At 36.8% G+C, this 16,004-nt stretch overlaps 2 protein-coding genes and 1 long non-coding RNA gene across 4 annotated transcripts; 1 reads left to right on the top strand and 2 right to left on the bottom strand.

Moving 5' to 3' along the window:
• The first annotated feature begins 281 nt into the window (after nt 1–281).
• plin2 (perilipin 2) lies at nt 282–5,063 on the top strand. Its single transcript, XM_079609327.1, has 8 exons — nt 282–564; nt 938–989; nt 1,108–1,303; nt 1,394–1,476; nt 1,573–1,837; nt 2,705–2,826; nt 3,788–3,919; nt 4,058–5,063. The coding sequence occupies exons 2-8, from the start codon at nt 960–962 to the stop codon at nt 4,460–4,462; spliced, it is 1,233 nt and encodes a 410-aa protein (XP_079465453.1). The 5' UTR covers nt 282–564; nt 938–959; the 3' UTR covers nt 4,463–5,063.
• Nucleotides 5,064–5,519: 456 nt separating this feature from the next.
• Nucleotides 5,520–9,436, bottom strand: igldcp (Ig-like domain-containing protein). Its single transcript, XM_079609328.1, has 6 exons — nt 9,318–9,436; nt 8,203–8,243; nt 7,775–8,122; nt 7,313–7,585; nt 6,953–7,003; nt 5,520–6,822 (listed from the first exon to the last, which is right to left on the bottom strand). Exons 1-6 carry the CDS (start codon nt 9,332–9,334, stop codon nt 6,746–6,748), a joined length of 807 nt encoding a protein of 268 aa, XP_079465454.1. The 5' UTR covers nt 9,335–9,436; the 3' UTR covers nt 5,520–6,745.
• A 1,687-nt stretch (nt 9,437–11,123) lies between these two features.
• Nucleotides 11,124–15,301, bottom strand: LOC306996899. 2 transcript variants are annotated; one of them, XR_013797197.1, is made up of 8 exons: nt 14,139–15,301; nt 13,309–13,382; nt 13,087–13,164; nt 12,933–13,010; nt 12,767–12,850; nt 12,398–12,616; nt 12,072–12,231; nt 11,124–11,983 (listed from the first exon to the last, which is right to left on the bottom strand). It is a non-coding gene; the product is annotated as an uncharacterized lncRNA (long non-coding RNA). The 2 variants fall into 2 exon arrangements; XR_013797196.1 differs by having other exon boundaries at nt 12,937–13,164.
• Between the last annotated feature and the right edge of the window lie 703 nt (nt 15,302–16,004).

The raw sequence follows: 16,004 nt of genomic DNA, 5'->3' as shown, positions 1-16,004 counted from the left end.
ATGATGTCAGACAGAGGAACACATCTTCAGAATGACAAAGTCCTTTGTTGCGCATTGCGATGATCGATGACTGCTATATTTGAGCTTTTGATTAAAGGGCAACAATGGGTCATTTAACTTATGTCCCACTTCACCTGAACTCTACAGTATGTCTGAACTTTCACCCAGATAACTCAGTTATTAGGTCAGCAAAACAGGAAGTTGCTGCAATATGCCAGATGCTGTCATTATTCACAAAACATGCTCCAGTCACATGTTTAAGGAGTGAAAAAGATTACTTTAGCCTAAGCACGAAACCATGAATGTTTCTCACAGGTTCTTTTAAACGTTTGAGAACTACCAGCCAATTGTGCTTAACAGTTGACTGATCTTTGTACACTGGTTTATGTCATTCATATCGTACAGTGAAATTCCCCTCAGCACACGACCTTTGGACTACATCACTCGTCGCGACGTCATCAGTCTGTCATCAGAATTCCTTCCTATAAAATCAGGAACAGTCGCTCAGTCCTCATTAAAGCAACTGAGAGTCGGCTTATGAATCTTGTTCAGACAGCACAACAGGTAAATCATGCTTTTGGTTACATTTTATTTTAAGGTGGCGTAGTTACAGTGTAGGCTACTTACTCAAATAAGTAGAATAATATTAATTCACTTCATGTACTTACTATATAGTTATGGTTAGGGTTTGGTTTAGTGTTAGTTACTTGTAATTATGCATAATTTATTGTTATTACTATAAGTACATGTATAGTAACGTACGTCACCTTACCGTGCTTTTTTCTTTTGCTGATATTTAAACCTCTTATTGTGTTCATTGTTATCTAACCGTTAAAATTGGTTTATGTTGTTATAGCCTATTGGATTAAATAATATTTTGATTAAAGTTTAAAGTAGAAAAAAAGAATTTGCTGACAGTTTGAATGATCTTTTGCAGATTTTCTGCTAATTACAGTGACATGGCTTCTGTGGACCTTGTGAATAACCAGGTGTGCCATTAAATCCTCATTAATTAAATGAGTTTCTTCCTAATTATTAATACTATAGAAAATAAAATATGTTTATGAACGTCACTTAATCTGTTCATCCCTGTCCGTTCCTTTCTAGAATGTGGTTGACCGAATAGTTCACCTTCCCTTGGTTATTTCCACCTATGGAATGGTGTCAAATGTGTACAGCAACACCAAGAATAACTATCCATACTTGAAGTCTGTGTGTGAGGTGGCTGAGAATGGTGTGAAATCCATAACCTCCGCTGCTTTTTACAGTGCTTTACCAATCATTGGCAAACTAGAGCCTCAGAGTAAGTCGATTTGTTGTTCAGCCGATTTGAGATCAGGACAGATTATGGTGTGAACATGTATTTACCAAAAGTTATTGTGCCCCTCTGTAGTCTCTATGGCAAATGACCTGGCGTGCAAAGGACTGGATAAGATAGAGAAGACTCTGCCGATCCTACACAAGCCGTCTGATCAGGTATTTAGCAAACTCCACATTAATATTGTCTAAATGTTAAGCATAAGAAAAGTACAACAGTTTTAACCACTGCTCTAATGCATTGTTCTCTTCCAGATTGTCAAAGAGGCAGTGACGGGAGCCAAGGAAGCTGTCAGCGGTACCATGAACGGTGCCAAAGAGTCCCTCGGTGAAGTGATGGACCGAACACGAGGGGCAGTGCAGGGAGGTGTGGAAAAGACCAAGACGGTGGTTAGTGGACGTGTCCAAACAGTGATGGAGAGCAAGGCGGTCAAACTGATGAGCAACAGAGTGGACACAGCACTGAGCACATCTGAGACTCTGCTGGAACAGTACTTACCTGAAACTGAGGAGGTGAAAGGTGAGGATAGATGGACCATGTTTTTTGGTACTAGAATGTATTGATGATATTTAGACTGTGACTTAACGTTGCTCAGCTTTAGAGTAGTTTCCCTATTGTGATGGATATCCGATTGAAACGGCTTGTTTTTAACTGGCCTTGATTTTGTCCATCGGTATTGTTTGGATGGTTGTGGTTCGCTATTGGTCGATCTCAAGTGAGTGACAGGTTGCCCCGCCCTCGTGCAAGTAAATATGTCATCATCAGAGCAGAGAAGTTGCTGCATTTCTTGAATCGGTTTAGAGGAATGTTTAGAAAAAATTATCTCGGTGAAAGTCCAGGAATGTTTAGAAAAAACTATCTCGGTGAAAGTCCATGGGGTCAAAATGTTGTTTCATTGACTTTCATTGTATGGACGAAAGTAAAAAAAAAATCTTAAAATATAATTTGAAACGACATGATTTTAACTTGTGAGCTATCCCTTTATTCTTCTATAAAATCCTCTTGCACTCTGAGAACTGCATATTTACATATAAGATTCCTCATATCTTGTGATAGTCTTGGGATATGCTTCTTATAAAGTATGGCTTTTTAAATTACATTGAAAGAATATCCTTACTGTATGTTTTGTTATGAGTGTCAAAAGACTGCATTTAGTACTGGGAATTATTTTCCTGAATTCCAGTTTCCTGGAAAAGTTTTATTCCCATTCATGTGTGGAACATCAGAATTAAGCACATCTCAAAGAGATTGTTGACACGGAATCTGAAATTAATTATTGTTTTAAGGGCCTCACTAATCTTTATTTATAAAATGGCAATGGAAATTGTGAAATTAACAATTGCTTCTTTGTCCTGTTTCTGTGGTTGTCCTTTCAAAATCTCTCAGAATCTGAAGGGAATTACACCGAAGGACTTGAAAATAACAGTGATGCACCCGGTTACTACGTGCGACTGGGGTCTCTCTCCAGCAAAGTCAGGGACAGGACGTACCAGAGAGCTGTAGATAAGGTTCGTAATGACATGCAACTAAACCAGATCTCCACTAAACCACACCATGGATAAAAGGTCAAAATTATGAGATAAAAAGTCAAAATTGACATATTCCATCCTACTTATTACATAAAAAGTCAAAATTATGACTGTCATAATTATGAATACTAAAGATTAAAAGGTCAAAATTATGACAAAAAGTTGTGACACCAATGAGAGTCATCATTTTGACATTTTATGTAATAATTGTGACAAAAATTTAATATTTAGAAATTATGACATACCAAGTCATAGTTATAACATATCAAGTAATAATAATGAGATGTAAAAAATATATGAGATGTAAAAAATGCTTTTTATGCTATAAGTGTGTTTGTCATAATTTGTTTTTTATCTCATGACTAAGTCAGAATTTAGATTTTTTTATTTCGATGTCACAATCTTTTGAATGTCATAATTGACTGTTAAAGCCATCGTTTTGATTTTGAGTGTCTTAATTTTGACTTATGATTTATGTCATAATTTCGACCTTTCATCTTATAAATTAGTATGTCATAATTTCGATTTTTAAGCTCATAAATGACTTCATAAATTTGACTTTTCATTGCATAAATGACTTAGTATGTCATCATAATATCGACTTTTTCTCATAATTATTACTTAATATGTCATAATTATGACTTTTTAAGTTAGAAGTTTGACTTGGTATGTCTTAATCTTGACTTTTTATCTCATAATTGACTTAGTATGCCATAATTTTGACTTTCTATCTCATACTTATTATTACTTAGTATCTGATAATTATGGTTTAATGTCATAATTCCGACTTTATCTCATGTAGGCTACATATGATTTAGTATGTCATAATTTATTTTTCTCTCATAATTATAATTTACTAAAGCGTTTTGTTTTCTTATGTAGGGGGAATGGGCTTCCATACAATAGGCTGTCTCCTAATGTTATTTCCTTTTTTTTTAAGATTGGAAATACGCGGAAGAGTATTGATGTGTCTAACCAGAAGCTACATGAGAAACTGAGTTCACTGATGGGCTGGAAGACTGTGACTCAGAGTCAAGAAGAGAACGAGACAGTCACAGACAATGAAGCTGAGGTAACCGAGATATCATCTGACTGGAAATGATCTCAAAGATAAAGTCTGAATTCCATGTTTTTAGAGACGTGTAGTTCCGTTAACATGGTTAAATGCTTGGATCTCATTTTCTCTTATGCAAATGTTTTTTTCAATCAGGAAACAGAATCACACACACTGACCATTGCCTACAACCTCAGCCTGCAACTTCAGGCCACGTATCTGGTCTTGGTGTCCAGCCTCAAAGATCTCCCTCAGCACGTCCAGGTCCAGGTGGCCTCTGTCAGCCTCTCCGCCATGGAGGTATACAGCAGCTTCAGAAAGACAGCCGTCATAGGAGATATGTCAAGTACCATACTCGTCATCAGTCGATCTCAGCTGAGCAGAATAGGAGATTCCATGGATAACGTCATGGACTACCTGCTCAATAATACACCTCTCAATTGGCTGGTAGGTCCGTTTTACCCACGCGTGGCACGCACTACTTCAAACGGCCCCACATGTAACAAACAAAGGACCCTTCAGCCTGAAGTGGAGATGCAGTCAGTGAACGAGGACCGATGAAATTTCCGGATATTAAACATTTGTTTATATCTTACAATATACAATCACTCATTCCTGCCAATAAAATCCAGTCAAATATTTTATGTGAACAATTAAATGCAATAAACAGTATTTTATTGAATAATATTCCTGAAGTATTATAAGCCTGTATGCCTAATCCAGTTAGGCATAAATAGTGGCGTTTACACACTATTTAATCTGCTGTCTTTTTATTGTTTTTGTACATTTCTAATAAAAAAATACACTTACAATATTAATTTTTTTCATGTGTGTTGTTTTGAGGATGGAAATTGCACCTTAAAAATAGTATTTTTATTCACTTTTTTCACTAGGACAATGTGGATAAATATTTCTATACACCGTACAGAGCGTTTTACTGAATACTTCACTGTGTAATGGGCATTTGGTTTTGGATCCACAAAATGTCTATGTTGTTAGGATGTGGTCTTTAACTCATTCTATAACCCTCATATTTTTTGTTTCATTCTTTTGTTTAGTCTTTAAGGCTATTGTTTTCTTGAATCTTAATTTTCTGGAACCTCTAATGCTAAGCATTTGGTGGAATAATAAAAGTGAAAAGGCGGATAACCTTTTTGGCATCATGTCCGCTTTCATCTTTTCAGATCTGGCATCAGAGATATCACACATATGCTGAGTGTGGAGGGTTCGGTTTACTAATCAAACATTCTTATTCTGAAAGTCTTATAATTATTTTTCTATCCAATAAACCATTACACATACAGTATGCTACAATCACCTTCACCCACACAGTGGCTCTGTGGGTAGCACTGCCGCCACATAGCAAGTCAAGGCCCGGCTGAGTCAGGAGTCTTTCCTGTGTGCATGTTCTTTAAGGTGTTTCCCTGGTTGCTCTGGTTTCCCCCCCATCAGTCCAAAGACATGCAGGTTAGGTGGATTAGATATACTAAAATTGTCGTGCGAGTGTGAATGTTTCCCAGCACTCTCAATGCTGGGTTGTGTCAGGGCATCCGGCATAAAACCTGTGCCAAATCAAATGTGTGTGTGAAGCAGACCCTGGAAATGAGCGGGAATAATTCTAGGAAGATGGATAGACTATCATCTGCACCCTGCAGGATAGCTATTTTTTATTCAAAACAATACCAAGAAGAAAGAGTTTAATTTAGGAGAAAAATGTATCAGCCGCTAAATACAAAGGGGCACAATCCCCACTGCTTACATCACAAAACATTGCATTACAAGAAAGAAAAAGATTTAAAAAAAAACTTTACTTTCCAAAGTCACCTTTAAAACCAGGATATGGTATTGTTGTGGATATTATGTATAATAGCTTGCAATTGAAAAAGTGGCATGTATACAGTTTTTATATTTCATGTCAGATTCTATGTCAGATTGTGGCAACAGTCTTTTAACATTGGCTCAATCAGAAATAATAAGTTGAGCCAATGGAAAAATTTGGTTTACCAAACCGTGTTGTTGGTCCAAAATTAACTGTTTTAAATTGTATAGCATTTGTTTCACGAAAAACATAAATACATTAAACAAAATACAAAACACAGACAACAGGTTTGACACAAGAGGATTCAGAGGATTATAGGCATTGCATAAATATTCTTGTATACTTATTTGACATATTACTAGATATATATTAATTCTCTCTTTATTAAAATGTATTTTAACAATTCAATGTACAGTAAAATAACCACTACAAAAGTATCATGTTTCAGGTAATCACACATTAATTAATACTTAATTTAGTGAGCTTTCATAGATAGCCAAGATAGAGAATAATAGACTTATAAAGTACCTTATATAAGTATGTAACAACATGCTTCTCACAATTGACCTAACTTGTTCCACTAAAATAGTTAAATTAAGAGTTAAAATGGTATACAAAAAGGTTTCATTTGTTAACATTCATTAACTAGACCATTATGAACTAACAGTTTATTTACTTAAAAGTTTAGTTAAGTTCAATCAACTTGGATTTTTAAGTCATTTTAACTTAAATTAGGCTTACATTAAACTAACTTTTTAAAAATGAGTCGAATCTTGTATAAAAAAGTTGAAAATTGCTTAACTTATTTTGATGAGTTACAGCAATGTAAAAACATATGTTGTCATAACTTATTGATAATATAATTTTTTTTACAGAGTACATTATTCAAATAAAACATTGTATATATTTAATGGACCTGATAATGAACTAAGGATGAACAGTTGCATTTGTATTAACTTATTGTAAAGTGCTACCTTTAAAATTAAATAAATAAATAAACTATTAAAAATCAGAACGATTTGAATTCATTTGAAAAACATTACATGAAATGATAGGAAAAGAGTAATGAGGCTTATCGGAGGCATACTCATTGTGGCTTTACCTAAAGTGAGTGAGAGTGAAGGAAAGAAACAAAGAACAAAATGGTCAGAAACAGGAATTTCTTCCTTTCCAATCAAATGTTTAAATAAAAAAAGCTGTCAAATAACGATTACACTATGTGTACAGCTTACCTAATGCAGAATGTCTTTGCAGAGTATTTGTTTCTTTTACTGGCACAGGTTCTACAATTAAGAAAAAGACTGACATTAACACATGCAGTCTTGCAACAGGCCATAACAGGTCAAATAAATGTTTCAAAAGGGTGTTTTCAAGTGATGCCATAGAAGAACCATTTTTGGATTCTTTCTTAAAATAAAAAGGTTTTCTTCATGTGAAGAACATTTTAATACTCTAAAGAATCTTTTTCCACTATAAAGAACATTTTGTGAAATGGAAAGGTGCTATGGATATTAAATGGTTCTTCAGGGAACCATAGAAGCCAATACAGAACCTTTAGTTTGAAGGGTGTAATGTACTGAACAAAAGCCTACCTGTAACTGCAACCTTCATTGTGCTGAGCGCCAAACCCTGTGAGTCTAGAACTTTGTATGTTCCGGCACTGCTGGCCGTAACCGACCTAAAAATCAACTTGTCGTCTCTCTCTTTCGGATAATCTTTCTTGCTTATGCCTGCACCTCTTTCCCACAGGACTGACCAGCTGGTGTCATCATCATTGTTTTGAAAAATCACTTGCTCAGCTTGATGTGTGTACAGATCCAGGATCAGCTCTTCTCCAGGCTTCACAGACTTAATGGTCTTGTGATCTGGGAAGAGACAAGCCAGCGTCAATTTAGATATTCTGCTGCATGCTTTATATAAACAGTAAGTATTTTGACATGTATGTATTTCCCCCATTCTATACCATTTTAAATGCTCACTGATACCCAGATTTTTTCCAAACACGGTTGCGAAAGTTTTGCTTTCGAGGTGTTAAAATTGTGTTAAACTCTCACCAATAACTGCAAGTTGGACGCTCTGAATGAATACTCGTTTCTTGATACTTGATTCTCCAACAACCAGGTAACTCTCGTAAGTGCCTGCATCGCTGAATCTGACATCCCGCAAGAACAGAGAGCAGTTTCCCCTCATAAGCATTTCCTCAGGCACATCAGCCCGGTCTATGTAAGCCTCTCCCTGAAAAAGCTCCTCACCCATTCGCTCGAACACTGAATCCCTTATGGTCTTCCACTGAATGTGAGGCGTGTGAGCTGTTTCCAGCTGATATGCCACAGTACACGGAAGCACAGCTGGCAGACCAACCTTTGATGAGGTGTGGACAACCATTGTGAGGGGAGAGGCACCTATAGGGATAAATTATTATATGAAAAAAAGCAAAAATGTGTATAAATAACTTAATAAAAAGATGGCCTATCATACTTACCAACACAAATGAGAAGCCATACCATTAGAAAGGCCGAAACCCTGTGAAGAGACGTTATATATTATAATTACAGAGATTTAATTCCCTTGAACCAATGGATATTAGAGGCGGACGGTTATGACTGATTTCAGTTAACATGGAACGTTCTCAGAACATTCTGGCAAGGTTCATTCAAAGTTATATGAACAATCGTTATTCCTGTAACGCAAACAGAATGTTCATATAAAGTTAGCCTATCTTGTCTTTAATAATGTTCTCAAAACATAAGCACAAAACACTCAACATCCCTTACAAAAAATAAGTATACTTCAAGTTAATTTGATTAAGTTCAAGTATATATTTTTTAAGTAGCCTATGCTTCATGTAGCCTATACTACCGGTAATATCAATGTACTGTTTCAGTACTGCTTGGGACTGAATTGGCCCACTTTTTTCTAGGCTATAGGCTAAACATTGTTCATGCACGTTTTTTCCTGAAACGGTTTAGGATGTTCGTCTATAATGTATTACTTCAAATTGTTTAGAAAACATTCAGAAGTAACGTTGCCATAAAATGTTAGCAAAATTATGAAATAAAATGTTCCCTTAATTTTTACAACTAGACGTTTTGAATAGAGATCATTATGTTGAGAAAGTTCTGTCTTTAAATTCATCTGCTTATGGGCTACACAATGTCTTTTGTCGTTTTTTGAGCGTCCCGCCAGGCGTTACGACTGCATTGCTATGTGTTTGAGCCGTAGACTAAAAAAAGAAAAGAAAAAAAAGGGTTACAACATTTTTTTACGGTTTGCTTTGAACCTTACTCCCTCAGTTTCAGTTTGCAGCAGCAGCTGCGTTGACGCTTTTAGCTAAAAACGAAACCAACCAGTCTAATCCTGCAGTCGCTGCTATTACTGGAGGCTGCAGTGTCAAGGACCGCATAGTTTTTTAAAAGCAGTTTATACTATTTTATAGCATTTTACTATTCAATTGTAGGCTATTCGGATTATGCTACTCAATCAAGAGACAATAAAACCAACCAGCAATGTTGATTCGAATTTTTACATTTTAAGAATGTGACAATTTCCTCAGAATATCACCTCTTCTAATGTGTTGCTATTAAAGAGGTTTCTCACCTGTTACTTCTGTCCATGTCGCATTTGTGAAGGTTCCTGCTCGGCTGCTCCTGTCATGCTATGACTGTAGACAGCTCAGGAGAGGCTTTATATCTACAAAGTTCCCTCTCAATTTCTCAAAAACGAAACTTATGCTGTAGGGTTTAACCGGTCCGTTACACACTTGTTTTTTTCCCTGGCTAGCCCAAATTTCATCAACACATTTGGTGAATGGCTATATCCGAATATCATTTGTCAGATTGAATCAAGTCAAAATAGTTTTGAGGTTAACAGATCTAATTTTGTGTCTATCTTTTATGAATTATTTGTGGAGTAAAAACTATGTTTTTATTTTGAAGTGGAAAGATAAAACAAGAAAAGTCAGAGCTTTACATTGAGTGATCGCCTGTGCCTCACATGCCCCAGTCAAAAAAGTCTGGACACGTGCAGCTAGTTGTTTTTAGACATTTGTGAATTAGCCTACTGGACATGAGTGTGCGCTGCGCTCAATGTTTCAAGATACACGTTTTAGTTTGTTTAATCACAGCATCCATTGCTGTTCAAAATAAAGGGATCAATATATGCTATATATAAACTAATATTTAAAAATAGCCGCAAGCAGCTGTTATCAGGGTCCAAGAACAATGACCCATGTCTATCCAATTGAAACTTATGATGTAGTTTTTATAGCATAGTCCTTGAATCTTGAATCTTCACTGAAAGTTAGGGTTTGATGATGTGGTGAATTTGTGGACTCATATTGAATCTCATGTAGGCCTATTAAGGATGTCACAGGACAATTTCAAATTCATTTGAAGATAGTATTTCCAGCTCAAAACCTTATTTATCTGAAGCATCCATCTCATTTTTATAATTTATTTCTGTTTCTATAACCGGTTTGCAGTTTAACACATTTGTTTTATTATTCATACATGCCTTTATAGAAATGGTAGGCTATATGGCTATTATTGTGAAAAATATAAAATTGTCTCTTAATTTTCAATGGACAGCATTTAAATTGTGTCTGGTTTTATTGGTGTCATGGGTGTCATGTCTATGCTGGTTTTGTTTCCTGTTCATGTTTCATATCTTTTATTTTGAAGTTTAGTCACAGTCATGGTTCCTGTTTTCACGTGATTCATGTGTTCATCATGTGCTTATAGTCTCGTGTTGTTCTCATTGGTTGGTCTGGTCATGTGTCCTGTTTTGTCATTGGTTCATTTGTTTGATTAATCACATGTGTCATTATTATTATTCTGCTTCTGAATCCGAAGTCAAATAGGGCGCTATTTGAAGGGACAGGCATTTGTAGTGGTGTCCGAAACAATGGATGGACTTATTATTTAATCCCACATTGCACTGCAATAACCCAGATAGCAATGAGTCGGCGGACCACCGGCGGTGCTCCGGAGGCAGTAGAAGCGTCAGAATGGCGTAATCGCAAACACGTTTGCGGGCGCACCGCTGGCGGCAGCCGCTTTTTAAAAGCGGCAGCCGCCTTCCTACCGCCTTCGTTCCGCGGCCGGCCCGCAGGCCAACCGCCGTTCCGCCACCGTTATACCGAAGGCGGCCCTTCCGCGGCCCGTCGGAGGCAAGCGCTGTTTGAGCGATCTGCCGCCGCTTATTGAATATATATTTTTTATATTTATAGCATGCAGTTTTAACAAGGATAATGATTGATCAAACCAGACAAATTTACATTTGACGTTTTATTTCCACATTTCAAAGTACAGTAACTGTCATTGAAACAAAATTTGTAAGATCACTTAAATATAAATAATAAAATTATATATATATATATATAGACACGATAAAAAACATGCAGGTTTCCAAATAAATGTTGGTAAAAAAAAAAACAGCCTTGCCAGTAAATTATAGCACTTGCAATAATTGTTAATAATGTAAAGAGGTCAGCTCTAAGATGAAAAGAATTACAGTAAACATTATAACAAGTAATGAGGATATTTGGTACCAAAGAAAGTGCAGGATAGCAAATAAATCAAGATATAACATCACATTTTCAAGCCATTTCTAACAATAGGATAAGTGGTAGCCTAATAATTTAGAGTAAAGCTCTGGACTAGAATATACCATTATAATGGCATTGCTGACCTGGGGCACAAGATTTACACTGTGCTGCAATAAGATCTGTCTCTAGTATCTGTGATAAACAAAACTTGACGTGTATATATACATGTATAAAATGTATATATAAAAATACTAAGGTAAAAACAGTAGTAGAAAAGACCATTATAACTACAATGCTGACCTGAGGCACAAGCATTTGCAAGCTATATTTAACAATAGAATAGTTAAGCACGGTAACAAATGAAATAAGCAGCAAATAGTATTTAAAGTAATTGAGATCCTTGGTAATGCAGGGTCAGGGGGAGAATAAAAAAAATAAAAAAATAAAGTTAGTTCCACAGTGAACAGTGTGGATTGGGTGAGTAGTCTGGCGCTTCTTGATGTTACTGACTGCAGGACAACGAAAGAGTTACAGTTGTCAGTGATGCTGGGGTGTCAGTAGTCAGCCTAGGTTTAAGGGGTTGGCTGTGGGTCCCTCTCAGCTGTGCGGCGCCTTTTTCCGCCTTCACGGTCAGATGCTCCTTTCAGGTAACGCGTAACATTAACCTGGACCGCCTCATCAGTGGCATCCTGGGTTGCCGGGTTCTTCCGGATGGCCCCTGTAGAAAATACAGATGTGTCATGCCATTCAAATGGAATAAGGCCATACACATCTACTTAAATATAAAAAAAAAATATTCAACTTACTTTGAACAATGGTCTTCAGGAACAGGTCTCTAAAACATGCTTTATCCCCTACACCAGTCCAGGTTGTATTAATGGAAAGCGGATTAGAGAATATACTCTGAAGCATTCGCCACACTGTTGTCTTTAGGTCCCTCCCACATTAGATAGCCAAAAACCGAAGCTGAAAATCCAAAAAAGTGTTACAAATTACATTTTTCTGAAGCTTCTCATAATTAAATATAAAATGTGACAGGCTGTGGATTCAGACTGTAGAATATGCAGGGTACAATCTTAATTTGACTTTTTAGATTACCCTACGGCGTTATAAACGAAAGCAGCACACTTACAAATCGTTCCTGGAGCTCTTTATCCTGCCTCAAACTATCGTCAAGCAACGCCAAATTTTCCTGGGTGTCTAGGGGGAGTAACAGATCCCCTGGCAGAGATAACTCTCCAACAGACACATTGGCACTGAAATGTTGCAGCATAGTGTCCATTTTGTGGTCCATGTGGCACAACATCGCCAAACTCTCCAAGACGTCGCAGCATTAGGGTCTGATCTGCACCTACAGGGGTTCCCGGAATAATAGAATAAAATAGTTAGTCCTGGTCCCTCAACTACTAAACTATGACATTACTATCTAGGTCTACTACATGTACAGGTGGCCCCAGTGGGAATTAAACCAACAACTACAGGTGTTGTTTGCAAGTTGTACCTGATTGCCCAGTGCGAGCAAACGTCTTCAACATTGTCCCAACTTGCTTCACCTGCTCTTGAAGTGAGCCACTGTCATCCGAAGCTACAAATTTAAAGGCATATGATAGTTTTGAACCTACATCACACACAAAAAAGTAAAATTTAAGAAGAGTGGATGTTCTCACCTACTCGTGCATTGCTTTCCCTTAGAGCTTGGTTCTCCTCCCTCAGGGCTCGGTTTTCAGTCCGGAGTCTCTGGAAATCTACATAAAAAAATAAAAGGCACTATTTTCAATACTGTTAAAACACTGGCCATTAAGACATAGGCCTAGAATATACCTTCATAGCTGAAAACTTCATGGTGAACACAAGATGCCAGGGGAGTCCAAGGACCAATAACGGAGTGATTACTTTCCCCTATTGATAATCATTGACGTAAAAATATGTTCGAAGTTATTGCATACATTTAATGAATTGGACTTAAATGTAACACTTAGTTTAGCGCAAAATCCTTCTCCTTTTGGCCCAGCAACTAGACATTGTGACTAACGAAGCATTTACCTTTAAAGCCAAAACGATTGTCCAACAGTAGGTCTCATGGGTGAAGATAACCAGTTATGCTCTGGTCAAGGTATCTGCAAGAAAATGTGAACAAAGCCGCATTGTTAACGTTAGGAATATACAGTAGCTATGCTGTGGGAGACAAAACTGATCAGCCAAACGTGGAACAGTGAAATTGTTAAAAAATAAAATGTATTCATTGAGTGTACGTTAGTGATTAAAGTGAAAACAGAATTGTCCTCAAACATAAAAAGTACAGAATTAGAAATCACAATAGCCTTAAATCCAGTACAGTAACACACAGCACAACACTTGCTAGCCACTGTAGCTACACGGTGAACTGAACTAGCCGCATATTTGTTCGGACAAAAAAATAAATTAAAAACACCTATATACATCATTCTGTTTTGTTAGAAAACACCAGAAGTTAAACTTAGTCTTTCTATATGTAAAATAGTAAAATTTCTACGTGTACTAGGCTAGCAACATTGCTTAACCTCAACAAAAGTTAAAAAACAGCATGTGCTAGCTAACACTTGCTAGCACCTCTAGCTAACGTTACTGGACTAGCAGCATTGTTCAGGCAAACAAAATAATTTAAATTACCTATACATCGTTATTTTTTATAAGAAAACACCAAAAGTTAAACTTAGATGCAACTTTAAAGCTTTGGCCACCTAACGTTACTGTAGCTAGTTATATTTCTACATGTAACGTTACTAGCAACATTGCGTAAACAAGGCTGAACAAAGATGACGTTACAGATTTGAAATATATAAACTAAAAACAATGTAAACATGCTATTGCGTTACACAAAAACATGTACTTACTTAAACGATGGTAGTCGATGACTTTGCTAGTTAGCAAACTGCAGGCTGTAACGTAGTAAATACTGACAGTAACTCGCGATTGAGCGGCGACCTTCTTCTTCTTCTTCTTCTTCTTCTTCTTCTTCTTCTTCTTCTTCTTCTTCTTCTTTCCAATTTTACGGCGGTTGGCATCCAGCTTTTTGGTGCGAGCGGCGACCTGCTGCGAATGTGCTCGGGAGGGGCTAGCCTCAGTGGCTCCAGTGCGTCATCGACAGTAGGGGCGGGGCGGGGCCAGGAGCTATTTCACAAAACTATCAGCGCAGCTCTGAAGCCAGAGGAGAATTTAGAGTTTTTCCTTCCTTCAGGTCAAAACAGGGTTTTGATATTACCATGGTTGCACTTGCAAATGAATACAAATATATCAAGTAGGCCATACCTTTGGCCATGTTGCAGATGTATTTCACTGTTCACTGATTAGTCAGGCATTGGTAAAAAGTCTAACTTCATCAATTTATTCTGCTAAATTGTTCATACCATGAATGAAATATCTATTTTAAACCTAATCAGAATCAGAAAGTTATTTATTGCAAGTAAGTAAGTAACTTAAGTTTTACAAAATGAATTATTTTTGGTTTATTGGTGCATGTCTCAATTGTGCATAAATCAAAGAAATGTAAACAATTTTCACCTAAGAGCATAAAATAATTTGATATATTTTACATATAATCACTTCAGAGTTTCAACGTCATTTAAATGTAATTTCCTAAACCTTACCTTATGGAATCAAGAGTCAGGATTTAAACCCTAATGGCTTTGGAGCAAAAAAAAAAAAAAGCTATAATTTAGGCTATTATGATTTTATAATCGCTTCAAATGTGAAAAGTAGTTAAAATGCTGTCAGTTCCACTAACTCCCAACATGCGTTTGCAACATGGCTGGTCGATTTGAGAGTAGAAATCTGTATTTCAAAGCGGCTTGCCGCCAGCTGGCCGCGGTCCATTAGACGGAGGCAACCGCCAGAGAAAATGAAGCAGTCGGCCCGCCGGCTATTCGGCGGCGGCATCTCGCATAAAATGGGAGTGACGTATTCGGCGGCAAACGTTGTATCCCCGCCAGCGAGACGCACCTATAGCCGACAGCTTAGGGCCGGCGGCAAAAAGAAGCCGTGTGGATATTTTTTGCTATCTGGGAACGAGTGTACACCGCTCAACGGCTGTTAAATTCGCTCACTCGTTATTCACTCCTTCAAGTGAACAGTATTTAGGGAATAGTGAATGAGGGTTTAGAGCGATTTCGGATTATGAAATATGAGAGCTGACCTGCCGAGACCTGACGTTATCGAAGCTTCGATCCCTCGGTATCAGGCGTAACCACTAAATTCTCATGTTTATGCTTAAGTCTACATTTATGGTTATTTTCAAGTCAAGTTATATTTTAGTTAAGTTCTTCAAGTCTACATTTTGTTTATGTTTGGTATCACATTAATAAACCGCACACGGGGACTATGTTATTGGGGTCTAAAAAGGTAAAACATTTAATGATCAAAGCAGTTTACAGATTTATACTACTTATTTAAAACTATCAATACTTCATACTTATAAATGAACTAGAACATTTATTTCCATTTAAAGGGATGGAAACTGGTAGAAAAAGATTAATCTTAAAAGATGCCTTTTCCTGTGGCTCCTCTAGTGGGCAACATTTAATATCCTTAATCTTTTAGTTGAAATGGCTGATAGTTTAGAATTTGCTGTTAGCCTCATGAGCTTCATAAATTCATGAAAATAAGCATGTTTGTTGAGAATGACTTGTTCTAATATGTACAAAGGTTTGAGAGGTTTTGGACTTTGCACACAAGATTATTATTAGACAATACAATAGTAATAA

This window comes from Phoxinus phoxinus (assembly GCF_949152265.1).
Source record: "Phoxinus phoxinus genome assembly, chromosome: 4".
NCBI classification, from domain to species: domain Eukaryota; kingdom Metazoa; phylum Chordata; class Actinopteri; order Cypriniformes; family Leuciscidae; genus Phoxinus; species Phoxinus phoxinus.
The sequence above is the reverse complement of the archived record's forward strand: the minus strand, read 5'-3'. Positions and strand labels throughout refer to the sequence as shown.